At 44.8% G+C, this 27,082-nt stretch overlaps 1 protein-coding gene across 1 annotated transcript in view; it reads right to left on the reverse strand.

The window, feature by feature from the left end:
• The window catches only part of sdhdb (succinate dehydrogenase complex, subunit D, integral membrane protein b), a 31,982-nt gene extending 9,609 nt beyond the window's left edge, over positions 1 to 22,373 (reverse strand). Inside the window, exons 1-3 of the mRNA XM_080214686.1 lie at positions 22,285 to 22,373; positions 18,322 to 18,432; positions 5,543 to 5,687 (exon numbers count right to left, since the gene is read on the reverse strand). Coding sequence (XP_080070812.1) covers positions 5,543 to 5,687; positions 18,322 to 18,432; positions 22,285 to 22,333 — 305 coding nt within the window. The 5' untranslated portion in view covers positions 22,334 to 22,373. The remainder of the gene's footprint in view (positions 1 to 5,542; positions 5,688 to 18,321; positions 18,433 to 22,284) is intronic.
• Between the last annotated feature and the right edge of the window lie 4,709 nt (positions 22,374 to 27,082).

Consider the following 27,082-nt stretch of genomic DNA (forward strand, 5'->3'; position numbering starts at 1 on the left):
TTAATAAAAACCTTGCCACCTACATCTCCTTCAAACTTTGCAGCTCGCACCTTAAACCTGTGCCCCCTAGTAATGGACTCTTCCACCCTGGGAAAAAGCTTCTGACTATCCACTCTGTCTATGCCCCTCATAACCTTGTAGACTTCTATCAAGTCATCCCTCAACCTCCATTGTTCCAGTGAAAACAAATCAAGTTTCTCCAACCTCTTCTCATAGCCAATGCCTCCATATGAGGCAACATCCTGGTAAATCTCTTCTGTACCCTCTCCAAAGCCACCACATCCTTCTGGTAGTGTAGCGACCAGAATTGAACACTATATTCCAAGTGCGACCTAACTAAGGTTCTATAGAGCGGCAACATGACTTGCCAATTTTTAAACTCAAAGCCCCAGCCAATGAAAGCATACGCCTTCCTGACTACCTTCTCCACCTGCGTTGCCATTTTCAGTGATCTGTGTACCTGTACTTCTAGATCCCTCTGCTCATCAATACTCTTAAGGGTTCTGCCATTCACTATGTATCTCCTATCTGTATTCGATCTTCCAAAATGCACTACCTCATATTTGTCTGGATTAAACTCCATCTGCCATCTCTCCGCCCAAGTCTCCAACCAATCCATGTCCTGTTGTATCCTCTGATGGTCCTCATCGCTATCTGCAAATCCACCAACCTTTGTATCATCTACAAACTTATTAATCAAGCCAGTTACATTTTCCTCCAAATCATTTATATATATTGCAAACGGCAAAAGTCCCAGCACTGATCCCTGAGGAACGCCACTTGTCACAGCCCTCCATTCAGAAACACACCCTTCCACTGCTACCCTCTGTCTTCTGTGACCGACCCAGTTTTGTATCCACCTTGCTAGCTCACCTCTGATCCCATGCAACTTCACCTTCTGCACCAATCTGTCATGAGGGACCTTGTCAAAGGCCTTACTGAAGTCCATGTAGACAACATCCACTGCCCTACCCTCAATCATCTTCGTCACTTCTGCGAAAAACTCAATCAAGTTCATGAGACGTGACCTCCCCTTCACAAAACCATGTTGCCTCTCACTAATATGTCCACATACTTCCAAGTGGGAATAAATCCTGTTTCAAAGAATCCTCTCCAATAGTTTCTGTACCACTGACACGGCTCACTGGCTTGTAATTACCTGGATTATTCTTGCTACCCTTTTTAGAAAAAGGAACAACATTGGCTATTCTCCTCTGGGACCTCCCCTGTAACCAGTGAGGATACAAAGATTTCTCTCAAGGCTCCAGAAATTTCCTCCTTTGCCTCTCTAGTATTCTGGGGTACATCCCATCAGGCCCTGGGGACTTGTCTACCTTAACGTATCTCAAGAACCCCAATGCCTCCTCCTTTTTGATCCCCACATGACTCAAACTATCTACACACCCTTTCCCAGACTCATCATCCACCAAATCCTTCTCTTTGCTGAATACTAACGCGAAGTACTTATTTAATACCTCATCCATTTCCTTTGGCTCCACTCACAGATTCCCTCCCTTGTTCTTGAGTGGGCCAACCCCCTCCCTGCCTACCCTCTTGCTCTTTACATACGTATAAAAAGCCTTGGAATTTTCCTTAATCCTGTTGGCCAATGCTTTTTTGTGACCCCTTTTAGCCCTCCTTACTCAAGTCCTGAGAATACAACCCTAAAGATCCTGCTTTTTAACTTTCTACCTGACTCCCTAAACTGCTGCTGCAGGACCTCAACACTCTTCATGCTTATGTCGTTAGTACCAATACGTACCATGATCTCTGGCTATTCACCTTCTCCTGCACTATCTTCTAGCAATGTTCAGAATGAATCCTGGCAAGCACAATTAAGGTTATCATACTGCATTATTCATCCACTTACTGCTCTATTCCTGTTCCCCTGGTTGCTCGCTCTCTCTCTCCCGCCCTTCCTGCCACCTCTCCAATTACTGTAAACTCTACAAATAAATTTCCCTAACAGAAAAAAGCGTGGTGAACTACTTTTTCATCAAGATCAAACACAAAAATATTCTTTCAAACCAGAGAATTCAGTCGAATTGATTGAATTCAGCGAACTGTCAGTAAATGTGTGGGTCAACCACAAATTCTATTTCCAGCTCAAGTTACCTGAGAGCAGAGAAATATTACGTCACATCTAGAACAAAAAAAGTGATTAATTGCTTCTCGCCGACACTCTGATTATTTTCAAATGTACATTTATTGTAAGCAAACTTAATAATTGATTCCTGTCATGCTCCAGCTATCACCAACATGAAAGCTGCATCGGCCACTGTATAGTTCACTTAATGGACATAAACGAACAATGTGGGGCATGGCTTGCATTTATCCAAAACAGCATCAATTCATACTAATATAGTGCCCTGAATGTAGTCAAATATCCCAGGCACTTCTCAGCAACATCATCAAACCAAATGCTTGGCCAGAGAGGTAAGTTTTTAACAGCAACTAAAGGTGACAGGTGGAGGGAGAGATGTAGAGAGTGAATTCCAGCATTGAGGGCCTACACCGCTGAAGGCATGGTCAGTGATGATGGAGTGATTAAAACCAGGAATGTGCAGAGTCCTCAGAAAGTTATAGCACTGGAGGAGATTACAGAGATAGGGAGGGATCAGGAGTTCCAGAGGGGTTCGAGAACATTATCCTGATGATCCAATCGGTGAAGAATTGAGGCATACTGACCCCATCCAGTTCAGAAGCAAACGAGTTACTCTTGTCCAAAACGTTCATTTGGCTTCTATTGAGCAAGCAATACAAGGACCTCAAGCATCCTCCACATACAGAGCAGAGTCGCAACTGGTTAGCAATTCTTTTCCTTCCAAATTTCAAACCAACTAATCTGAAGGCCACTCATCCATGCTGAGGGCAGAGCTTCATCCTTCTGTTCCTTGGATAAATGGCCAGATTGTACCACAGCCTCAAACCATCTTGTTCTCACCTGACGTCCACATACACAAATGCAGTAACCCAAGGATAGGCCATGGATAGCAAGCAGGTCCTGAAATTGTGTCTGAATTTTATCCATGATACCTTGAGACCGGGGGCCAATACCGCATTTGAAAACATTAACAGCTCGAATGAAATCTCAGCGATCATTCTGCTCCAATTAGCTTAGTTTTTGCCTTTATCAATGAAGGGGAGATGCCAGCATTGGACTGGGATGAGCACAGTAAGAAGTCTCACAACACCAGGTTAAAGTCCAATAGGTTTATTTGGTATCATGAGCTTTCGGAGCGCAGTTCATTCATCAGGTGAGTGAAGAGTTGGGTTCACAAACAAGGCATATATAATCATAGACTCAACTGCAAGATACGACAATTCAAATACAACAGATGAATGGACACCGCTCAACAATCACCAGGCAACAGTATTCCCTTCCTGTCGGGGAACACTTCAGCAGTCAAGGGCATTCAGCCTCCAATCTTCGGGTAAGTGCTCTCCAAGGCGGCCTTCAAGACACACAACGCAGAATCGCCAAGCAGAAACTGATAGTCACGATAGCCAAGTTGCACATACCAGGATAGCCTCAGCCAGGAACTTCAGTTCATGTCACACTGCCCATTTGGCCTGGGCTTGCAAAGTCTTACTAAGTATCCTGGCTTGAGAATTCACACCTCTTTAACCTCTGCTTAGCCCTCTCTCCACTCACACTGTTTGTACCTGTAAAGACGTGATTACCTGTAAAGACTCGCATCCCAACCATTATCTTGCAATTGTGAGTCTGTGTCTACATATGCCCAGCTTGTGAACCCAAGTCTCCACTCATCTGATGAAGAAGCAGCGCTCTGAAAGCTTGTGATGTCAAAGAAACCCGTTGGACTTTAACCTGGTGTTGTCAGACTTCTTACTTTATCAATGAAGGTGTCTTAAGCCTTCGCTCCTTCCACCATCAGTACGCAGTGGCAGCGACACAAATTCCTGACGGAAGTCTACAAGATTATGGGGGACATAGGCAGAGTGAATAATCAGAAGATTTTTCCGAGAGTGGAAGAGTCAATTGCTGGGGGGCATATCATTAAGGTGCAAGGGGCAAGGTTTAAAGACAATGTACAAGGCAAGTTTTTTTTTTACACAGAGGTTGGTGGGTGCCTGGAACTCGCTGCCGGGGGAGGTAGTGGAAGCAGATACAATAGTGATTTTTAAGGGGCATCTGGGCAAATACATGAATAGGATGGGAATAGAAGGATATGGTCCCAAAAGGGTAGGGGGTTTTAGTTCAGTTGGGCAGCATGGTCAGTGCAGCCTTGGAGGGCTGAAGGGCCTGTTTCTGTGCTGTAATTTTCTTTGTTTATCAATTATCCTCTGCCTCCTTGAAAGACAAGGGCAGCATATGCATGGGAACACCATCTTCAACCTTGCAGGGTAGAGAATTTCAAATATTCACAACACTGAGTGAAGTATTTTCTCCTCAGCTCAGTCCTAACTGATTGGTCCTTTATCCTGAGATTGTACCCCCACATTTTGGATTCCCTGATCAGTGGAAACAATTTCTCAGTGTCTACCCTATCAAGCTCCTTTAGAATTTTTTAGATTTCAATTAGATTGCTTTTCATTCTTCTAAATTCCCAAGAATACAAATCTAATTTACTCTACCAATCAAGTTTGTCATCGTTTTCAAAAATGTTCTGTTTTTTCATTATAACCAAAATGAATAACTTTACATTTTGCTGCTTTATACTGTATTTGCCATCTTGTTGTCCACTCACAGAACCAGCCAATATCTCTTTGCAGCCTCACTTTGTCCTTCCAATAGCTTACCTTTCCACCTAATTTGATATCACCAGCAAACCATAAGCAAACCGCTTATAAGGGTAAACTAATTAAGATACTACTACTCCTTCACTATTGCTGGGTTAAAATTCTGCAGCCAAGTTCCACACACGAAGACGGTCTCAACAGGGATCTTGGGTTCATGTCGCACTATCTGTAACCCCCGTGACTTGCCTGGGTTTGCAAAACCTCACTCACTGTGTTGTCTGGAGACAATACACATCTCTTTAACTTGTGATCAGTGCTCCTTCCACACACATTGTCGGCCACTTTAAGACTTGAACAGCAGGTTAGGTGTAAAGATTCGCATTCTAATCAGTAATCTCTAAACTGTCTGTGCTTTATATGCTCTGTCCGAGGCCAGAACTCTCCATTCACCTGACGAAGAGGCAGTCCCCTCGAAAGCTTGTGAGTTTACTATCAAATAAATCAGTTGGACTAAAACCTGGTGTTGTCAGACTTTTTACTGTGTTTACCCCAGTCCAACGCCGGCACATCCACATCACGTCGTAACCGACACCAGATGGACGGCAGCAATTCAAGAAGGCAGCTCACAACTTCCAAAGCTCAAGAGTATTGGGGAAGGGCAGTAATTACCCAGCACTGCTCAGACCCCAAGAACGCATAAAAAAAGTCTAAAGGGAACAACCCCAATTTCCCCCTCATTACTCCCATCATTCTTCCTGAGTCATCTATCATGACTCAATAATTCATTGAGGAAAAAATAGAAGATAAATTACCACAAGAACTTAAAAAATGATCTTACCAGTGACTGTGGAGAGTAACAGCTGCAGCCAGTGAGAAATCCATGACAGGTCCTGGGTAGATGTATGCAGCAGGAAAAAGGCCCAGTAATGCTATACTTAGTATTCGCTCACTAGTCCAGTGTCGGGAGGCAGCTTTTGAACCAGCTAACAGAAGAAAGGACAAAATGAGACACAACAACTGGACTTCGTGGTGTCGATAACACAACGTACAAATTTCTCGAAGCGTGCTACCTTAATTGTATAGCACAAGCCATGTAAATAGCCCTAGGGTTCCAGTTTGCAAATCAGCATTACAAAGATCAGTACAGCAATGGAACATGCCCTTTTTCCCTCCATAAGAACATAAGAAATAGGAGCAGGAGTAGGCCATCTAGCCCTTCAAGCCTGCCCCGCCATTCAATAAGATCATGGCTGATCTGTCGTGGCTCAGTTCCACATTCCCGCCCTCTCCCCATAACCCTTAATCCCCTCGCTTATCAAAAACCCATCAACCCGCGTCTTAAAAATATTTAGCAAGGTAGCCTCCACCACTTCAACGGGCAGAGAATTCCAGAGATTCACCACCCTTTGAGTGAAGAAGTTCCTCATCAACTCCGTTCTAAACCACCCCCCCTTTATCTTGAGGCTGTGCCCCCTAGTCCTACTGTCCTTTCTGAGCGGGAAGAGTCTCTCCACCAATATCCTATCCATCCCATTCATCATCTTATACATCTCAATGAGATCTCCCCTCATTCTTCTAAACTCTAACGAGTACAAGCCTAGTTTATTCAGCCTCTCCTCACAGCTCAACACCTTCAACTCCGGCATCAGCCTAGTAAACCTCCTCTGCACTCCCTCCAAGGCCAAAATATCCTTGCGTAAGTACGGTGACCAAAACTGCACACAGTACTCCAGCTGCGGCCTCACCAATGCCCTATACAGCTGCAGCAAGACCTCCCTACTTTTATATTCAATCCCCCTCGCTATGAAGGCCAGCATCCCATTAGCCTTCCTGACCACCTGCTGCACCTGCAAGCTGGGTTTTTGCGACTCATGCACAAGGACCCCGAGGTCCCTCTGCACCGTCGCCTGCTGCAGTTTTTCGCCACGTAAGTAATAATCCTTCCTACCATTATTCCTACCAAAGTGGACCACCTCACACTTGCCAACATTAAATTCCATTTGCCAGTTCCTGGCCCATTCGCCCAGCCCATCTAGATCCTTCTGTAGACTCTCCACACCCTCTGCACAATTTGCCTTTCCACCAATCTTGGTGTCATCAGCAAATTTCGACACCATACACTCGGTTCCCTCCTCCACATCATCTATATAGATGGTAAATAGCTGAGGCCCCAGCACCGACCCCTGCGGCACTCCACTAGTCACCAACCGCCAATCTGAATAGCACCCATTGACCCCACTCTCTGCCTCCTATTTGACAACCAATCCTCTATCCACGCTAACACCCTACCCCCAACTCCATGTCCCCTGACCTTCTGCAATAACCTCTTGTGAGGTACCTTGTCAAACGCCTTCTGAAAATCAAGAAAGACCACATCCACCGGCTCTCCTCTATCCACCGCCCTAGACACATCCTCATAGAACGCCAATAAATTTGTCAGACACGACTTCCCCGTAACGAAACCGTGCTGCGTCTGCTCTATCAAGCAATTCCCTTCAAGATGCCTCGCTATTTCCTCCTTGATGACAGATTCTAACATTTTACCTACAACAGACGTTAAACTAACCGGCCTATAATTCCCTGCCTTTTGCCTGCCACCTTTCTTAAACAACGGCGTAACATTAGCCATTTTCCAATCTTCCGGCACTTCCCCGGAATCCAGCGACGTTTGGAAAATAACCACCAAGGCATCCACTATCACCTCCGCCATTTCTTTCAGAACCCTCGGATGCATTCCATCCGGTCCTGGGGACTTGTCCACAATCAGTCCCTCCAATCTGTCGAGCACCGCCTCTCTAGTAACAATAATGTCATTGAGACCCTCCAGTCCTACCACCTTTCCATCTCTAACACCCGGCAAATTATTCACGTCCTCCTCCGTGAAGACAAACAAAAAAGTTATTCAAGACCTCAGCCATATCCCCATCCCCTACCACTAAGTCCCCCCTCTCATCCTCTAAGGGTCCAACGTTCACCCTAGCCAGCCTCTTCCTTTTTATATATTTATAAAAACTCTTGCTATCCTTTTTTATATTAAGCGCTAGCCCAGCTTCATAGTTTCTCCTACCCTTCTTTATCAAATTCCTTGTCAATCTTTGTTGACATTTAAACCTCTCCCAATCCTCTTCTCGCCCACTACTCTTAGCTACTCTAAACGCCTCCGCTTTTAATTTAACACTTTCCTTCACCTCCTTCGTTATCCACGGCTTATTACCTCTCCTCCTACGGTCCTTTTTGACCATCGGAATAAATTTCTGCTGAGCACCAAGAAAGATCTCCTTAAAGATCCTCCACTGCTCCTCAGCAGACCTACCTTCCAACGCGCTCCCCCAGTCCACATTCGCCAATTCTTCTCTCATCCTACCGTACTCCCCTCTGTTCAAACAAAGGATGCGTGTCCGGGAACCCACTTTCTCCTCCTCCATCTGCACCAGAAACTCCACCATACAATGATCACTCTCCCCAAGAGGATCCTTCACCACAAGGTCCCTAATTCTACCCGCCTCATTACATAATACCAGATCCAAGATAGCTCGCTCCCTCGTCGGCTCCAACACACACTGTTCAAGGAAACTATCCCGGCAGCATTCCAAGAATTCCTCCTCGAGCCCACCGCGTCCAACATGGGTCGACCAATCAATATGCAGATTGAAATCCCGCATAATTACGGCCGTCCCATTCCTGCACGCTGTACTTATTTGCGTGTTAACAGCCCGCCCCACCTCCAGATCATTATTCGGGGGCCTATAGACGACACCCACCAGCGTCTTCCTCCCTTTGCTGTTCCTAATCTCCACCCACAACGATTCCACTTTCTGCTCTTTGGCTCCAATATCATCCCTTGCTACCACCCTGATGCTATCCTTAATCAGCAGAGCTACGCGCCCCCCCCCCCCCCTTTTTTCCTCCCGCCTATCCTTCCTAAACACTTGATAGCCCTGGACATTCAGCTCCCAGTCCCTGTCACCTTGCAGCCACGTCTCTGTAATGGCCACCAGATCATATCCATTTGTGCCGATCTGCGCCACCAGCTCATCCACTTTATTCCGAATGCTTCGTGCATTCAGATAAAGTGCCTTCATCCCAGCCTTCACTTGGACTCTATTTGCCACAACGCCACCAACCATACTCACGCCCCCTACTCCCTTTATTATTGGGACATCCTCAGCCTCTTCCCTTACCTGTACCCTCTCCTTAACTTTAGGCCTTGTAATGTCACCTACCCTCGCACCCTCCCCCCCCCCGCCTAATTAGTTTAAAGCCCTGTCTACAGTCCTCTTTACACGATTCGCCAGGACTCTGGTCCCAGCACGGTTCAGACCAACCCCATCCCGCCCGAACAGGTCCCACCTACCCCAATACTGATGCCAATGCCCCATAAATTCAAACCCATTCCTCCCACACCAATCCCTGAGCCACCCATTCACTTCCTTAATCCTATCAACCCTACACCCGTCTGCACTCGGTTCAGGCAGTAGCCCAGAGATAACCACCTTGTCGGATCTACTTTTTAATTCCATTCCCAGCTTCTCATACTCCCTCCCCAGATCCTCAGTTCGCATCTTGCCTACGTCGTTGGCACCCACACGTACAACAACGACCGGATTCTCACCCTCCCACTCCAGGTTCCTCTGCAGCCCAGATGCGACATCCCGGACCCAAGCACCAGGCAGACAACACACCCTTCTGTGCACTTTGTCATCGTGACAAAGGACAGTGTCAATACCCTTCACCCCACTATCCCCAATTACTACTACGTTCCTTTTCACCTTCTCCTTGCCTATGTCCTGCTGCATCACTGTACTGTGTGCAGTTTGCTCACCGACCTCACCTCCCTCGTTCTCGTCCAGACTGGAAGCAAAAACCTCAAACCTGTTGTGCAGATTGAGAGGCTGAGGCCTCCGCTCCCCACCCCCCTTCCTCCTCTCCCCACCCCTCTTCCTCCTCTCAGCAGCCCCCTCTTGTTCCTGACCCTTAGAGTTAGCCAAGCCTGTGCCAACCATGTTTACCTGTCTAAACCAACCACTTATATCCCTCTATTTCCTCAGAACTGGCTTGGCCATAGAAGTCATGATGTGGATATGCTGGCGTTGGACTGGGGTAAACACAGTAAGAAGTCTGACAACACCAGGTTTAAGTCCAACCGATTTATTTGATAGTAAAGTTAGTGAGACAGGCTAGTGAGTTTACTATCAAATAAATCGGTTGGACTTAAACCTGGTGTTGTCAGACTTTTTACTGTGTTTGGCCATAGAAGACATAGGATAGCGGTGGAGGGGTCTTTTTCTGAATGGAAGTATGTAACTAGTGGTATTCTGCAGGGATCAGTGCTGGGGCTGTCTGCTATTTGTAATATATACAAATCATAATTGATGCAAAGGAGGGTTTAAAAACTATCTACTGAAAATCCAGTCATTCTTTTGGGGAAAAAGATCTAACAACTTGAATTGAGAAAGTATGAATCAAAAGTAACTGCAATACGTATGAACCGAAAAGGTGCTATTGTTTAGAAATTGTGCAACATTTGAAATTCAGGTCAACTTTCAGATGTTAGTTTTTGCTGTTAGAACCATTTGAAGAAACTTTAAATACAGGTACATTTGATGAAATTAGAACAGCTGAAATTACCTGTGAATCACATCAAGACGTTGTTCCAATCCATGATCATTCCCAATTACCCTCAATCTCACTAATAAAATTCAGGAGTGTGATGGAATACTCTAACATGTCTGGATGAGTGCAGTTCCAACAGCACTCAAGAAGCTCAACACCATCCAGGACAAAGCAGCCTGCTTGATTGCTACCCCTTTCACAGACGTTCAATCCCTCCACCACCGAAGAACAGTGGCAGCGGTAACTACCGTCAACAAGATACACCTCAGGAACTCAAAGGCTCTTTAGCACCTTCTAACCCCATGAATATTACCATCTAGAAGGACAAGAGCAGCAGGTACCTGGGAACACCACAACTGGGGGTTCCGCTCCAAGTCACTCACCATTCTGACTTGGAAACATTGCTGTACTTTCACTGTTGCTGGGTTAAAATCATGAACATTTTCCCCAACAGCACTATGACTGTGCCTACACCTCAGAGACTGCAGTGGTTCAAGGAGGCAGCTCATCACCACCTCCTCAAAGGAAACTGGAAATGGGCAATAAACAATGGCCTAGCCCACATCTCATAAATGAGTCAAAATAAAAACTGCAGCACTCACGTTCACTTAAACAAAAATAGAATATACCAAGAATTAAGCGTAAATGGTCAGAAAATACTTTCAGGAATATTGCTCCATGACTATATTGCAATATCATGTGCTATTTTCCTGGTACTGTGCTCTTTGAAGATCACAAGTTCCGGATACTATAGCTTCTTGTGGTTAAAGGCAAATGTCTTACATGTGGCTCTTCAGATCACTTAGAAGCCAATTTTCAGTTCCTTGTAAATGCTTCTGACAGAGTGGAAATTAAGTCCTTGCTCATTTCAGAAATACTCATTAGAAATTCAGAAAAGTGCATCATAGCTTCCCATGTACAGAAAAACAGCTCAAGACTCTTTACATGGAGGTAAAAACAATGATTGCCAAGTAACAGAAGGAAAGAGAGATACAAACAGAATTGGACTTGGAATCTAAAACATGGCTGCAGGAGGAGCTTTACGTTCATTTTTGAAAGGGAAACAGGAGAAGGCAAGGAGGAAGAGAGCAGACAGGGATTACAGGGGAGAAGGACATTGTGGCTGCCAGTGAAGGAACAGTAGAATAGCGATAAAGAAAAGCCCAGCACTAATGACAGACTTGAACTTACATAGTGACTCTGACACACAATCTCAGGACATTCTAAAACACTTTACAGACAATTAAGTGTTTCTGAAATGTAGTCATGACTGTAGGTAACGTGGCAGCCAATTTATACACAGCAAACTCCCGTAAAGAGCATTGAGATAATGCCCAGATCATTTCACAGAATCACTACAGCGCAGAAGAGGCCATTTGGGCCATCAAGGCTGCGCCAACTCTCTGACGGAGTATCTTACTCAAGCTCTTTACCCGCTCCCCCAAAACCCTGCACGTTTACCATGGCTAATCCACCTAACCTAGAGAGCTAAAGTTTAAAATGTATTCATCAGTGTCACAAGTAGATTCACATTAACATTGCAATGAAATGAAATGTGAAAATGCCCGAGTCGCCACACTCCGATGCCTGTTCGGGTACACTGAGGGAGAATCTAGCATGGCCAATGCACCCTAACCAGCACGTCTTTCGGACTGTGGGAGGAAACAGGAGCGCTCGGAGGAAACCCACGCAGACACAGGGGAACAGGTAGACTCCGCACAGTCACCCAAGGTCAGAATTGAATTGGGGTTCCTAGAACTGTAAGGCAGCAGTGTTAACCGCAGTGTCATCCGTTTGTTTTGTGATGGTGATTGAGGAATAAACAGTGGACATTGGTAGAACTTGCCTACTCTTAAACTAGTCATAACATATATTTTGCAACCACTTGAGAGAGAAGACAAAGCTTTGGTTTAATGTCATCTCTGGGAGAAATGAACAGTGCAGCACTCCTTCAACACTGCACAGAAGTGTCACCTACAATTTCCTGACTCATGGACCACAGTGCGATCTATGGAGCTGCAATTAAGCTGTCGTAGGCAAGAGTGGACAGGGGGATGGGGACAACCACAGAGACATTTGGAAGCAAGTATTTCAATCTTGTCATTCAATTAGAGGCACACTGGAATGGGTTGCAAAATGGGATTATTGAAATAAAGGAACTTGTGCCAGTAAATGAGCGAGCCAATATTTGTTGAAACTGTTCCAGCTTGAGTTAGGCAGGTTGTAGGAGTGCAACTAAGAAAGTGACAAAGGTCAACACTTGTCCGGGTTTACACATCCACCAGTTAGCAGACAGCAACTGACACCCATTAGAAAGGCACTTCAATAAGGAACGAATGTCTTCTAAACTATAAGCAGTCTCACACAACACCAAGTCAAAGCCCAACAGCTTTATTTGGTAGCACGAGCTTTAGGAGCGCTGTCCCTTCATCAGATGAGTCACCTGATGAACAGGCAGCATTCCGAAAGCACATGCTACCAAATAAATCTGTTGGGCTTTGACCTGGTGTTGTGAGACTTCTCACTGTGCCTACCCAAATCCAACGCCAACATCTCCACATCATGTCTTCTGAACTGTTAGGGAAAGGGGAGAAATTACTAAAATAGGAGAGAGTAAAATAAGGTTGAGAATGAACAAAAGGACACACTCATACGATGAGATGAAGAGGCTCCAAAGACGTAAATGTCAGTATAGGCCAGCAAGGCAAAACTGTTTGAGCTAAAGGCCCGATTTTACTTGATACTTAGCTGAGGTTAGGCACTCACCTCATTAGAAACTGTGGACACAAATCTACACCCTATGGTTTCACACTGAGGCATGCTAATATGTTTTCATAGAATCATAGAATTCCTACAGTGCAGAAGGAGGCCATTCAGCCCATTGAGTCTGCACCAACCCAGGCCCTTTTCCCACATATGTATCCTGCTAATCCCCCTGACACTAGGGTCAATTTAGCATGGCCAATCAACCTAACCTGCACATCTTTGGACTTTGGGAGGAAACCAGGGCACCTGGAGGAAATCCACACAGACACAAGGAGAATATGCAGACTCCGCACAGACAGTGAACCAAGGCCGGAATCAAAACCAGGTACCTGGCACTGTGACGCAGCAGTGCTAACCACTGTGCCACCATGCAGCCCCTTTGTTTTTGAATCAATTTTATTTTAGTTGTTGATTTGTTGCCTTGTGTTGGAATATATTTGTGCATGCACCAGCTACTATGTAAGCCAAGTCAGTGAGTATCAGATGGCAAATGAACTGTAGGGGAGACCACAGCTGAGCCTACGTGTGACCTCTCCGAATAACCATGCATCCGTCCTAGCAACAGGAACATGAGCCGAGTTCCCAGGTGCCAAAAGTCAATTATAGCTTCCCAACTGCTCACCTAGCAGAGATCAGCTCTTAACATAGACCAGGAGACATTTCTGAAACCTTTCAAAAGCAATTAAGAAGATCTGCAACAGCAACACAATAAGGTTGCAGAAAGATGCAATTCCGATATGTGTTTCAATTTCAGTGTTATTTCCCAATTTAGCACAGATTGATAGGCAAATGGTGGGCAGAACATGAATTTAGTTTATTAGATCATAGATTCAGTTCTCTAATCCTGCACAGTAAATCCTTTAGCAACACCATTACAGTATGCATTGAGAAGTCAGGCTTGTGCTGATGCAAGGACGGCCATTGTGCAATCACCTGATTAATGGTCAAATTAGACAGCAGCCAGCCAGCAACAAATTACAACTTGTGTAGTCCTGGAGGAAACACAGCTGAAAAACAGTTACTGTGTGAGATAACAGCACTAAACAATGGAATAAATGAGTCCAGCATGTCTGTATAAGTGAAATAGACACACACTGCTAGCAAATTACTGTACATTGTTGGTAACCACATTACTGGAAGGGACTGATTGCACCAGAGGGAGTAAGAGGCGATGCTGCCAGGAATAAAAAATATTAGCTACAAGGGAAGTTTAGATAGACAGGGGTTGCTTTCTTTGGAACAGAGAAGACTGAGGGGTGATTGAATTGAGCTATATAACATTATGAGGGGCCTGGTCAGAGTGATTTGGAAGGACCTTGTTCTGCTCCCAAGAGAGGTCAATAACCATGAGCTATAGATCAAAAGGAATTGGTGGAAAGATTCTAGCGGCGTTTGAGCAGTTTTTGCAGTCAGAGGGTGGTGGTGTCTGGAACACACTGTCTGAAAGGGAGGAAGAGGCAGAAATTCTCATCACATTTAAAAAAAAAACATCTGGGGGCAGCATGGTTGCACAGTGGTTAGTTGTGGTTCGATTCCTGGCTTGGGTCACTGTCTGTGTGGAGTTTGCATGTTCTCCCTGTGTCTGCGTGGGTTTAAGCCAGGTAATCCAGTTTCAATCCAGTGGTTAGGTGAATTGGCATTGCTAAATTGTCCCTCAGTGTACCCGAACAGATGCCACAGTGTGGCAACTAAGAGATTTTCACAGTAACTTCACTGCAGTGTTAATGTAAGCCTACTTGTGACACTAATAAATAAACAAACTTTACTTTTGGATATTCACTTGAGATACCATAACCGCAGGACTACAGATGAAGGGCTTTTATTTGGCTGGTAGGGACACAGAGAACCAAATGGCCTTTCATTGCTGCACATCATTTTAACAAGAGGATACTACTGGGTAACCTTGAATCTTCCATTATCAATTTAACATGCCTCCATCTTCTGCAATTCTCTTTTCTACATAGAAGACATTCTCAAAATATCTCTCATCACCCATATCTTTGGGCCCAATTATTAATCCCATTTATCTGTCCTTGCCCCCCATTTGGCATCCATTTTATTTTCCCCTCTATTGCGCTTTAAGATGGTGAGATATATCTTGAACATGGAACTACAGAAACTCAAAACTGTGTTGTTAACAGTAGCACGTTCCAGTGCCTTTACTGCCATCTAGTGCTTACAACAGTGTGTAACATTAAAACCAATCTGATCCAAGTGGAATGAACCATTGGAAATTATGCCTAGCTGCAAATTACTTTGTGGTGGGTGCAGCTTGATTTTTCTATAGTTTTAATCAGTAAGTTGCAGCAAGAAGTCTCACAACATCAGGTTAAAGTCCAACAGCTTTATTTGGTATCATGAGCTTTCGCAGCACTGGTCCTTCATTAGGTAAGATGCAGTTCAACAAATTTAAAAAAAAAGCAAAAGTGTGCAGTAAAAGGACAACTTTGTGTTTCAGGTGGGGTTCAGTGTGAATGTTGAGTTCTGAAGAAGGTGTTCCACCAGCAGTAAGCTGCTCTATTATATCTACAGTAGTTGACTGACTTGCTGCATTACCAACATTTTGTTTCTCTGTTTCAGAATTCTACACAGTAAGAAGTCTCACAACACCAAGTTAAAGTCCAACCAGTTTATTTAATAATAAACCTACAAGCTTTCGGAAACACTGTTTCTTCGTCAGGTGTGTGGAAGGTTCTGATCAGAGAAGGGCATAAAGAGGCACACACAGTTTACAGAATACTGATTAGAATGCGACTAACCTGCTATTCAAGTCTTAAAGATGTAGACAATGTGAGTCTGCACTGACTCTCTAAAAGGGCATTTGATTTATTATTGTCACATGTATCAGCATTCATAAGAACATAAGAAGTAGGAGCAGGAGTAGGCCATCCAGCCCTTCGAGCCTGCCCCGCCATTCAATAAGATCATGGCTGATCTGTCGTGGCTCAGTTCCACGTTCCCGCCCTCTCCCCATAACCCTTAATCCCCTCGCTTATCAAAAACCCATCAACCCGCTTCTTAAAAATATTTAGCGAGGCAGCCTCCACCACTTCAACGGGCAGAGAATTCCAGAGATTCACCACCCTTTGAGTGAAGAAGTTCCTCCTCAACTCCGTTCTAAACCGTCCCCCTTTTATCTTGAGGCTGTGCCCCCTAGTCCTATTGTCTTTTTTTGAGCGGGAAGAGTCTTTCCACCTCTATCCTATCCATCCCATTCATCATCTTATACGTCTCAATGAGATCTCCTCTCATTCTTCTAAACTCTAATGAGTACAAGCACCCTACCCCCAACTCCATGTCCCTCGACCTTCTGCAATAACCTCTTGTGAGGCACTTTGTCAAACGCCTTCTGAAAATCTAGAAAGACCACATCCACCATCACATCACATTCACATCAGTGAAAGGTATTGTTTCTTGTGCGCTATACAGACAATGTACACCATTCATAGAGAAGAAAGTGAAAGTGCGCAGAATGTAGTGTTATAGTCATAGCTAGGGTGTACAGAAAGATCAACTTAATGCAAGGTAGGTCCATTCAAAGGTCCGACAGCAGTCTGATGGCAGCTTACCCAGGCCTATTCCCCCCCACCTCACCATAGCCCTGTGCATTTATCCTGGCTAATCAACCTAACTTACACATCCCTGGGTACAAAGGAGCAATTTAGCTTGGCCAATCCATCTAACCTGCAGATCTCTGGTTAGGGGGAGGAAACTCACACAGACACAAGGAGAATGTGCAGACTCTACACCTAAGGCCAGAATTGAACATGGGACCTTGGTGCTGTGAGGCAGCAATGCTAACCACTGTGCCACCATGCAGAAATCTGAAATAAAAACAGGAAATATTGGAAATACCTAGGTCAGGCAGCATTTGTGAAGAAAGAAACACCATCAAGCTGACAGCTTTTCATCAGGTGCAGTCTGTATGAACATGTCCTCATAACAGCACTGAGTGTACCTGCACGTCAAGAACTGCAACAGTTCAAGAACCTTCTCAAGGGCAACAAATACTGGCCTAGCCAACGACGTCCACATCTCATAAATTATTATTTTTTAAATCCTTTTAAGGTTTGGGATCATTCTGATGAATCTTTGATACATCTCCAAAGCCAAAAGGGAAGCTGCAAGTCCTGATCCAAGACATATTTTAGAGCAAAACCTTGGAATGTCCCAAGTTCTATTCTTCAAATGGGTTTTTAAATCAAAGCTCTGCCTGGAAACGTATTTGAGGGTCTGAATGGCCTAATCCTATTTGAAGCTCATTGGAATATTTCGCTAAAATGTAATAAAATGCTATACAAAATGTTTTGGTTTGCTTCCAGTTTCTGTTGATCTGTGCTGCTCACAACTACCATCTATGCCTTTGATTCACCCTTTGTCACACACTGTACATCAGTGCTTCTCTATTTTCCAATGTGACCCCACGTTAATACTTGGAAAATTATCTTGACCCTAATACCAGCACAAGCAACAGGAATAAAGCAGCACAGTAACATTCCGTATGTAATCATTAATATTTGCATATTATAAATCAATATATAATGCATCACAGCAACATGAATATCTGTTTTACTTTGTAAAATGTATATGTATTCATGCAAGCTTCAGTCAGATTTCCTAGTGACAGAAGACTGTGAGGCCTCTCTACCCCCATTCTTCTCGCACTATGATTTACTCCTCCCTCCTCTCAAACAGTAATCAGCCTCTCCATGCCCCCAGCTGTTATTCAGCCCCTCTACTTCACACTCCACCCAAGGTCCCAAACTTACTGCCACCACACCCCTCCACCTTCCTCTTTGTGCTTGCCCTGTTGTGAAGCAGAGTTGCCAGCTTGGTGCAGGAACTTGCACAGCAGGCAGACAGAATCAGAAACACAGTAAAATTTGAAGCCACCACTCACCTTCACAGCTGAAGTGCATGAGCTCCTGTTTTTTTCTGCACTCAGTCAATGAATGTCTCTGCCTGTGCCAAGCTTGGCATATAATCATGCCAGCACCTCTAGAAATGCTTCCTAACGTCCACCTCTTTGCTGTGTGGTGGCATTGATCCAGTGGATCCAGGGCTGTCACATCAGAGTCTCCTTTGCACAACTGCCATTGTTATCTCACAGGAGAGGAAGCTCATGACCCCAACGCTGTGCCTCCCCTTATTCGTCACATTCTGGATCCTAAGCAGCCAATAAAAAACAAAAAGCTTGGCTTTACCCACCATACAGAACTCTGCAGGTTCAACACTTACCCAAATAGCTGGAAGACATGTGAATCTGCGATGCCACATGTACTGGAGGCTGTTGAGTCTTTCTGGAAGCAACAAGAGGTCCAGCTGCCCATGATTTACTGAAGAATGTTGCTGGAAAGGGGAGAGAAACAGGCAACAAACCCAAACTTTAATAGCAGCTGCAATATTGAAGCTATTTCAATAAATGTACTTAATGTACTAACCCCCAGTTACTATTCTACTATGGGTAAGGGTTACAATAGAAATTTGTGTATATGTGTGTGGCAATCATTTATTTGTTAAGTATAGGTCTGCCTTTCAGCAGATTACCATTGATCAGTATCTTAATTTAGTTTACCCGTCTTGATTCCAAAACCCTTAATGTCCTTGCCTAACAAAAATATCAGTCTCAGTTTTGGTATATTCAGTTGACCCACTCAGCCCCAGGAGCTTCTTGGATCAGAATTTCAGATTTCATTGCCCTTACTGTGAAGAATTTCCTGACTTAATTTCAATGATATGCCACCTTGTGCTATAATCCCACACCAAGGAAGTAATTTCTCGCTAGCAATTTTTTGTTGCTGCAGAGTAGATAATCAAACCACATGATACTTTTATTACGAATTATATTGTGATTCAGTGATGAAATTGGTGGCAAAGAGTGGCAAGTTAAACCATGGGTTGATGGAGGTGAGATGTGGGTATGCCGGCGTTGGACTGGCGTAAACACAGTTAAAAGTCTGACAACACCAGGTTTTAGTCCAACCTATTTATTTGATAATATACTCACAAGCTTTCGAGGGGACTGCCTCTTCGTCAGGTGACGAAGAGGCAGTTCCCTCGAAAGCTTGTGAGTATATTATCAAATAAATAGGTTGGACTAAAACCTGGTGTTGTCAGACTTTTTACTTTGATGGAGGTGACACAGCAGTAAAGATAGTTTGCCCAACGAAAAACAAACCTTCAATCAGAAACAAGGAAGATTTGATATAAATGTACCCAGAGCATTTTGACACAATGGCTGGATGCTTCAAAGATTCTGATCATCACAACACTCAAGAAGCTCAACATACAGGGCAAAGCAGTCCATTTGATTAATGTCCCTTTCACAAACATTCACTCCTTCTATCACCAAGTGGCAGCAATTTGTACTATCTACAAGATGCACTGCAGAAACTTGCCAAGGTTCCTCCAGCAGCCCTGTCAAACCCAGAAAATGCTAGTTCTTCAAATTGGTGTACACACCCATACTAGTAAGCAGAATCCTGAAAAAAATCACAGCCATCTGATGTCAAGAAATTTCCAGTACAAGTTCTTCCATATCTTACATGCCAGAACAATCTTTAAATCCATGAGAAATCATGAAAGTCAGAAACATGACAGGAGTTTCAACAAACTCAAAAATAGTATATGTAAGGAGACAAGTTGGTCTTAGCACAACAGAAGGAAATCTGTCACTCTTCAAGTATTTGGTTCTAGAAAATGACAGAACAGCCTTGCTGCCGGAGGGAAGTCTATTAGCATTCTCACCCAAAGCTCTACCATCAGCTGGGACAAGTTATGGCAGCATAGAAAGAGAACTTCGGCATTTTTACATGGATGTGAAAATTCTATGTGGGACAAAGTTCACCGTGAAGAGTGGTCATTGTCCATTGGAACAGATCTACAGGAAAAATCCATATAGAACAGCAGCTGGATTAGAAAGGTAACACTTGAAGCTTCAGAGTTACAATCTCACTCTGAAATATAAGCCAGAGAAATAATAGCTGATACCCTATCTTAGTTGTCTGCACAGGAGAAACGAGGTAAAATATCTAAGCATGCACATCAGCTAATGAATGTAACACCACCAAAACTGACTCAAATTAGAGATGAGACCAGCAAAAATGAAGAGCTACTAATGCATCCACAGCAAGTAATCCACGGATAGAAACATAGAAGATAGGAACAGGAGGATGCCATTCAGCCCTTTGAGCCTGCTCCACCATTCATTGCAATCACGGCAAATCGTCCAACTAATCCTGCTTTCTCCCCGTAACTTTTGATCTCGTTTGCCCCACCTGCTATAATCTTTTTCCTTTTTTCATTTTTTTAACATACAAATGGCTTGATAAGATGCAGCAAGGACAGCCAGTGTGTCAGATTCAATTCAGTAAAAGATGGTGTTCTGTTGGGTGGATCCAGAATGATAACATTCCAAAATGGGGCAGCAAAGTGCCACAGTGGTTAGCACTGTTGCTTCACAGCACCAAGGAACCGGGCTCAATTCCAATCTTGGGTGACTGTCTGTGCCGAGTTTGCACGTTCTCCCCATGTCTGCGTGAGTTTCTTCCGGGTGCTCTGGTTTATCCCATAGTCCAAAAGATGTGCGAGTCAGGTAGATTGGCCATGCTAAATTGCCTTTTAGTGTACCAAGATGTGCAAGTTAGATGGATTATTGGAGTAAACGTGAGAGTTATTGAAGATGATCTGGAGGAGAATATAGGAAGCATGGTTAGTAAGTTTACAGATAACACCAAGATTGGTGGCAGAGTGGACAGTGAAGAAAGTTATCTCCAATTGCAACAGGATCTTGATCAATTGGGCAGTGGGCTGACGAATGGCAGACAGCATTTAATTTAGATAAATGTGGGGTGATGCATTTGGATAGACTGAACCAGGGCAGGACTTACTCAGTTAATGGTTGGGTGTTGGGGAAAGTTACAGAACAAAGAGATCTAGGGGTACATGTTCATAGCTCCTTGAAAGTGGAGTCACAGGTGGACAGAGTGGTGAAGGCATTCAGCATGCTTGGTTTCATTGATCAGAACATTGAATGTAGGAGTTGGGATGTCTTGTTGAAGTTGTACAAGACATTGGTAAGGCCACACTTCGAATACTGTGTACAGTTCTGGTCAGCCTATTATAGAAAGGATATTATTAAACTAGAAAGAGTACAGAAGAGATTTACTAGGATGCTACCAGGAACTGTTGGTTTGAGTTATAAGGAGAGGCTGGATAGACTGGGACATTTTTCTCAAGACCGTAGAAAGGTGAGCCTCTAGCGGTCTATAAAATAATGAGGGGCACAGATCAATTAGATCATCAATCTCTTTTCCCAAAAGTAAGAGACTAAAACTAGAGGGCATAGGTTTAAGATGAGAAGGGAAGGAAACAAAAGGGTCTAGAGGGGCAATTTTTTCACATAAAGGGTGGTGAATAACTAGAACAAGCTATCGGGGTAGTAGAAGAGGCAGGTACAATTTTGTCCTTTAAAAAGCATTTAAACAGTTACATAGGCAAGGTGGGTATAGAGAGATATGGGCTAAACACAAGCAATTGGGATTAGCTTACGGCTTTTAAAAAAAAGCAGCATACACAAGTTGGGCCGAAGGGCCTGTTTCCATGCTGTAAACCTCTTTGACTCTACGCTCCTGGGTAAGGTGCTCTGTCTGAGGGTCGGTGCAGACTCGATGGGTCGAATGGCCTCCTTCTGCACTGTAAGAATTCTATGGTTCTGCTCGAGAATTCAAAGCAGTGCAGGAAGAGCTTTTCTGTAAGATACACGGGAGGCCTGGGGCTGGGGGCTGGGGGCTGGGGCTGGGGCTGGGGGATGGAGAAGAGCAGATCCAGAACCACACCAGTTGTTACCGACCCTCCTCAGCAGGTTGACCCTGAGGGGAACCAAACCCTTAAACAGTGTGAGTACTCCTGCTTAAACCTGCCTCCTCTCAGTCAATCACAGCGGCCCGGAGGGGCGGGTGTATTCCCCAGGCAGTGACTGAGCGGCGGCTGGGGGAAGAGCAGGGTGGCCGTTACCACAGCAACCGGGCCTCGTCAGGACAGAGGGAGTCAGCCCTGTGTGGTGGGGGGGGTCAAATTTAGAATAAACTCTCAGCCCATCACCTCGCAACACGGGCTAGACATTAACCCCGCCATCCCAGCCAGCAGAACGCTCTCCCTCCCCCCCCCCCCCAACTGGCTGCTAAGGAATGGTCAACTCACGCCGAAAGCTACGTCCACAAAGCGGGCTAAGCCTGAGCATAACCGCCATGTCCAGCTCCCTCCCGCAAGGTCACCCGGCCGGAAGCGAATGCAAGCCACCGGAAACCCATCGCTGCGCATGCTCCGTCTGTTCTGGGGCATGATGGGAGTTGTAGTCCTGACCCTTCTCTACTCTGGCAATCAGTGCTGGCTGCTATCCATGGTGCTTCACTGGGGTGGGGCATCACCACCCCAGCTATGCTGCTCTAGATTGTCACAGTAAGAAGTCTCACAATACCAGATTAAAGTTCAACAGGTCTATCTGGTATCACGAGTTCTCAGAGCATTGCCCCTTCGTCTGGATATTGCCCCTGGATATAAATTGTCCCATTGGTAAGATGCAGCATGGGTTCATGAAGGTCAGGCCATGTTTGACTAACTTGGTGGAATTCTTTAAGTGGTGCCACACCAAAGACTGCTACATAAGATAAAGGTGCACAGTGTTACAGGTAATGTATTAGATGGATGGAGGATTGGCTAACTAACAGAAAGCAAAGAGTGGGGATAAATGGGTGTTTTTCTGGTTGGCGATCAGAGTGGTGTGCCTCAAGGATCAGTGTTGGGACCACAATTGTTTATGATTTACATAGATGATTTGGAGTTGGGGACCAAGTGTAGTGTGTCAAAATAAGATGAGTGGAAGAGCAAAGTGTGCAGAGGACGCTGAAAGTCTGCAAAGGGATATAGATAGTCTAAGTGAGTGGACAAGGGCTGGTAGATGGAGTACAATGTTGATAAATGTGAGGTCATCCACTTTGATAGGAATAACAGCAAAATGGACTATTATTTAAATGGTAAAAATTGCAACATGCTGCTGTGCAGAGGGTGTCCTTGTGCAAGAATCTCAAGGAGTTGGTTTGCAGGTGCAGCAGGTAATTAAGAAGGCAAATAGAGCTTTGTCCTTCATTGCTTGAGGGATGGAGTTTAAAAACAGTGAGATTATGTTGCAGCTGTATAAGGTGCTGATGAGGCTGGAGTACTGTGTACAGTTTTGGTCTCCTTACTTGAGAAAGGATGTACTGGCACTGGATGGGGTGCAGAGGAGATTCACTAGGTTGATCCCGGAGTTGAGAGGGTAGGCTTATGAGGAGAGATTGAGTAGACTGGGCTATATTCATTGGAATTCAGATGAATGAGGGGAAATCTTAGAACCATAGAACATTACAGCACAGAAACAGGCCTTTTGGCCCTTCTTGGCTGTGCCAAACCATTTTTCTGCCTAGTCCCACTGACCTAAAAACCTGAAGCTCTCAAGCATTTCTATTTCACCCCTTTTGATGTAGATAAAGGCATGCCCATTCTTGCATGCTGTACAGGATCAACGTAATGTTCTAAAAGTACATAGAGAAGAAGGAAAGGGATACAGGTGCAGAAGGATCCTATGGACCCTGGACATTCTCTCTTCCACCTTCTTCTGTCAGGAAAAAGATACAAAAGCCTGAGATCATGTACCAACTAACTCAAGAACAGCTTCTTCCCAGCTACTATCAGACTTTTGAATGGACCTACCATATATCAAGCTGATCTTTCTCTGCACCGTAGCTATGACTGTGACACTACATTCTGCACTCTCTTCTTTCCTTCTCCCCTGCACTTATTTATTAGTGTCACAAGTAGGCTTACATTAACACTGCAATAAAATTACTGCAAAAATCTCCGAGTCGCCACGCTCTGGCACCTGTTCAGGTGCACTGAGGGAGAATTTAGCATGGCCAATCCATCTAATCAGCATTAGAAAACTGTGGGAGGAAACTGGAGCACCCAAAGGAAACCCATGCAGGCATGGGGAGAACGTGCAAACTCCACACAGGCAGTGATCTAAGCCAGGAATCAAACCTGGATCCCTGGCGCTGAGGCAGCAGTGATAACCATTGTCCCTGATTTGATTTATTATTGTCACATATAATGGGATACAATGAAAAGTTTTGTTTCATGCACATTGTACAGACAAAACATACCGTTCATAGAGTACATAGGGGAGAAAGGAAGCATAGGCTGCAGAATATAGTGATGCAGTTACAGATGCAGAAGGAGGCCATTCAGCCTATCTTGCCTGCACTGGCTCTCTGAGTGAGCATTACGACTTCATGCCTTTACCTTGTACACCCTTCCCCGCAAATGTTTTCCATTCTGATAATCATCTCCCTCTTGAATGCCTCCACCATACACTTCCAGAGTGTTCCAGACCCAACCACCCACTGTGTGAAAAAGTTTTTGCTTGCCTCACATGGCCAAACAACTAATACATTAGCAAATACTGCAGATGCTAGAAATTTGAAATAAAAACAGAAACTTCCGGAATTATTCAGCAAGCCTGTCAGCATCTGTGGAAAGAGAAACAAGAGCTAATGTTTAGCACATTTGGAGGGAATTGAGGGACAGCCGGTAGCTTTAGCATAAATCTTGCTCTATTTCACACAGAATGCCAGTTCAGTCTGTTTATATATTCTAGTCTCTGAGTTAGAAGTTTTTGGGAAACTCAACTGGACTCACCACATAAACACAGTGGTTACAAGAGCAGGTCAGAGGATAGGAATACTGTGGCAAGTAACTCACCTCCCAACTCCCCAGAGCCTGTCCACCATCGACAAGGCATAAGTCAGGAGTATGATGGAATACTCCCCACTTGCCTGGATGAGTGCAGCTCTAACAACACTCAAGAAGCTTGACACCATCCAGCACAAAGCAGCCCCACTTGATTGGCACCACATCTACAAACATTCATCCCCTCCACCACCAACGCCCAGTAGCAGCAGTGTGTACTATCCACAAGATGCATTGCAGCAATTCACACCAATGATCCTTAGACAGCACCTTCCAAACCCACGACCACTTCCATCTAGAAGGACAAAGGGCAGCAGATACATGGGAACACCACCACCTGCAAGTTCCCCTCCAAGCCACTCACCATCCTGACTTGGAAATACATCGCTTGTTCCTTCTCAGTCGCTGGGTCAAAATCCTGGAATTCCTTACCTAAAAACTTTGTGGGTCAACCCACAGCACACGGACTACAGCAATTCAAGAAGGAAGCTCACCATACCTTCTTAAGGTTAACTAGGGATGGGTAACAAATGCTGGCCAGCCAGCAATGCCCATGTCCCACAAACAAATAATTTTTAAAAAATCCCACCCTTGACACTTGATCTAATAAGCAAGGTTGACATGACATTGCATTTGCTGAATGAGTGGAGTGATTAGTTATCCATATAAATCAAACCTTCATTGCTTTGTTCCAGTGGCTCAGATCAACATCATTGACTGAAGAATTGGGAATTTTCTTGGTAATTTGATGATATCATTGCATATTCATCTCATTGCTGTTTGTGGATCTTACTTCATGGTGACCATTCTCACTCAGGAACAGCCACAGCACTTTGAATTAATTCACAGCAAACAGAAGAAACATGAGTACATACGGCATTGGGAGATTGTCACTCCCCCACTCTCCCGGACATCACTTCTCCCAATCCCCTGATTGTCCCCCGATTGTGGCCCCACACTCATTCCCCGCCTGACCACTGTCCCCAGTTCCCACTCCCCCCGTTCATTACAGCCCCCAATTTCCCCTCTTCCCCCTATTGCCCTCTCCCTCCCTTCATTTCCCTCAACCCCACAGGTCGATTGCCACTACGTTATAACACTATATTCTGTACTCTCTCCTATCCTTCTCTGTGAACGGTATGCTTTGTCTGTATAGCGCTCAAGAAACAATACCTTTCACTGGATGTTAATACATGTGACAATAATAAATCAAATCAAATCCTGTTCACCTCCCCTCCCTTTGATCATCACCCTGGCAATCCCTGATTGCAGAGTGCACAGTCTCCACTCGCTCTCTCCTGTTTAGGCCCTGCCCTGCCCTTTAGGCTCTACCAACTCCCTTTTAGGTCTCACCCCTTGGCAGTGCCAAGGTGCTCGGTGGGCAATGCCAGGATCCCAGGCTGGCACTGTCCAAGGGGCACTGCCCCACCCCTGACCATCTGGGGGACCTCAATGGGTTCTCGTCCCACTGGTGAGGCATCACATCTGGTGCCCGTTGATGGAGGGTCATACGTTATCCTTGCTTTTAAGGACCACTGCTAAAGCTGTTAAGGCAAGTGAGTAAAAAGTCTGACAACACCAGGTTTTAGTCCAACCTATTTATTTGATAATATACTCACAAGCTTTCGGGGTTAGTCCCTTCGTCAGGTGAATGGAGAGTTCTGGCCTCAGACAGAGCATATAAAGCACAGACAGTTTAGAGATTACTAATTAGAATGCGAATCCTTACACCTAACCTGCTGTTCAAGACCTGAAGTGGTCTTGAACAGCAGGTTAGGTGTAAGGATTCGCATTCTAATTAGTAATCTCTAAACTGTCTGTGCTTTATATGCTCTGTCTGAGGCCAGAACTCTCCATTCACCTGACGAAGGGACTAACCCCGAAAGCTTGTGAGTATATTATCAAATAAATAGGTTGGACTAAAACCTGGTGTTGTCAGACTTTTTACTGTGTTTACGCCAGTCCAACGCCGGCATACCCACATCAAGGCAAGTGAGCCCAGACAATCGCATCCCAGCCTCACTAAGTATATTAAAATGAGCTTTTTTTTAATTCATTCATGAGACGTGGGCCTCCCTGGCAGGCCAGCATCTATTACCCTTCCTTAGATGCCCTTGAGAAGGTGGCAGTGAGTTGCCAAATGGTCTGCTAGGCCATTCCAGAGGGCAGTTGAGAGTCAACCATATTGCTGTGGATCTGGAGTTGCATGTAGGCC

The sequence above is a fragment of the Carcharhinus amblyrhynchos genome, chromosome 29 (genome assembly GCF_965287045.1).
Source record: "Carcharhinus amblyrhynchos chromosome 29, sCarAmb.v2.hapA, whole genome shotgun sequence".
Lineage (NCBI taxonomy): Eukaryota > Metazoa > Chordata > Chondrichthyes > Carcharhiniformes > Carcharhinidae > Carcharhinus > Carcharhinus amblyrhynchos.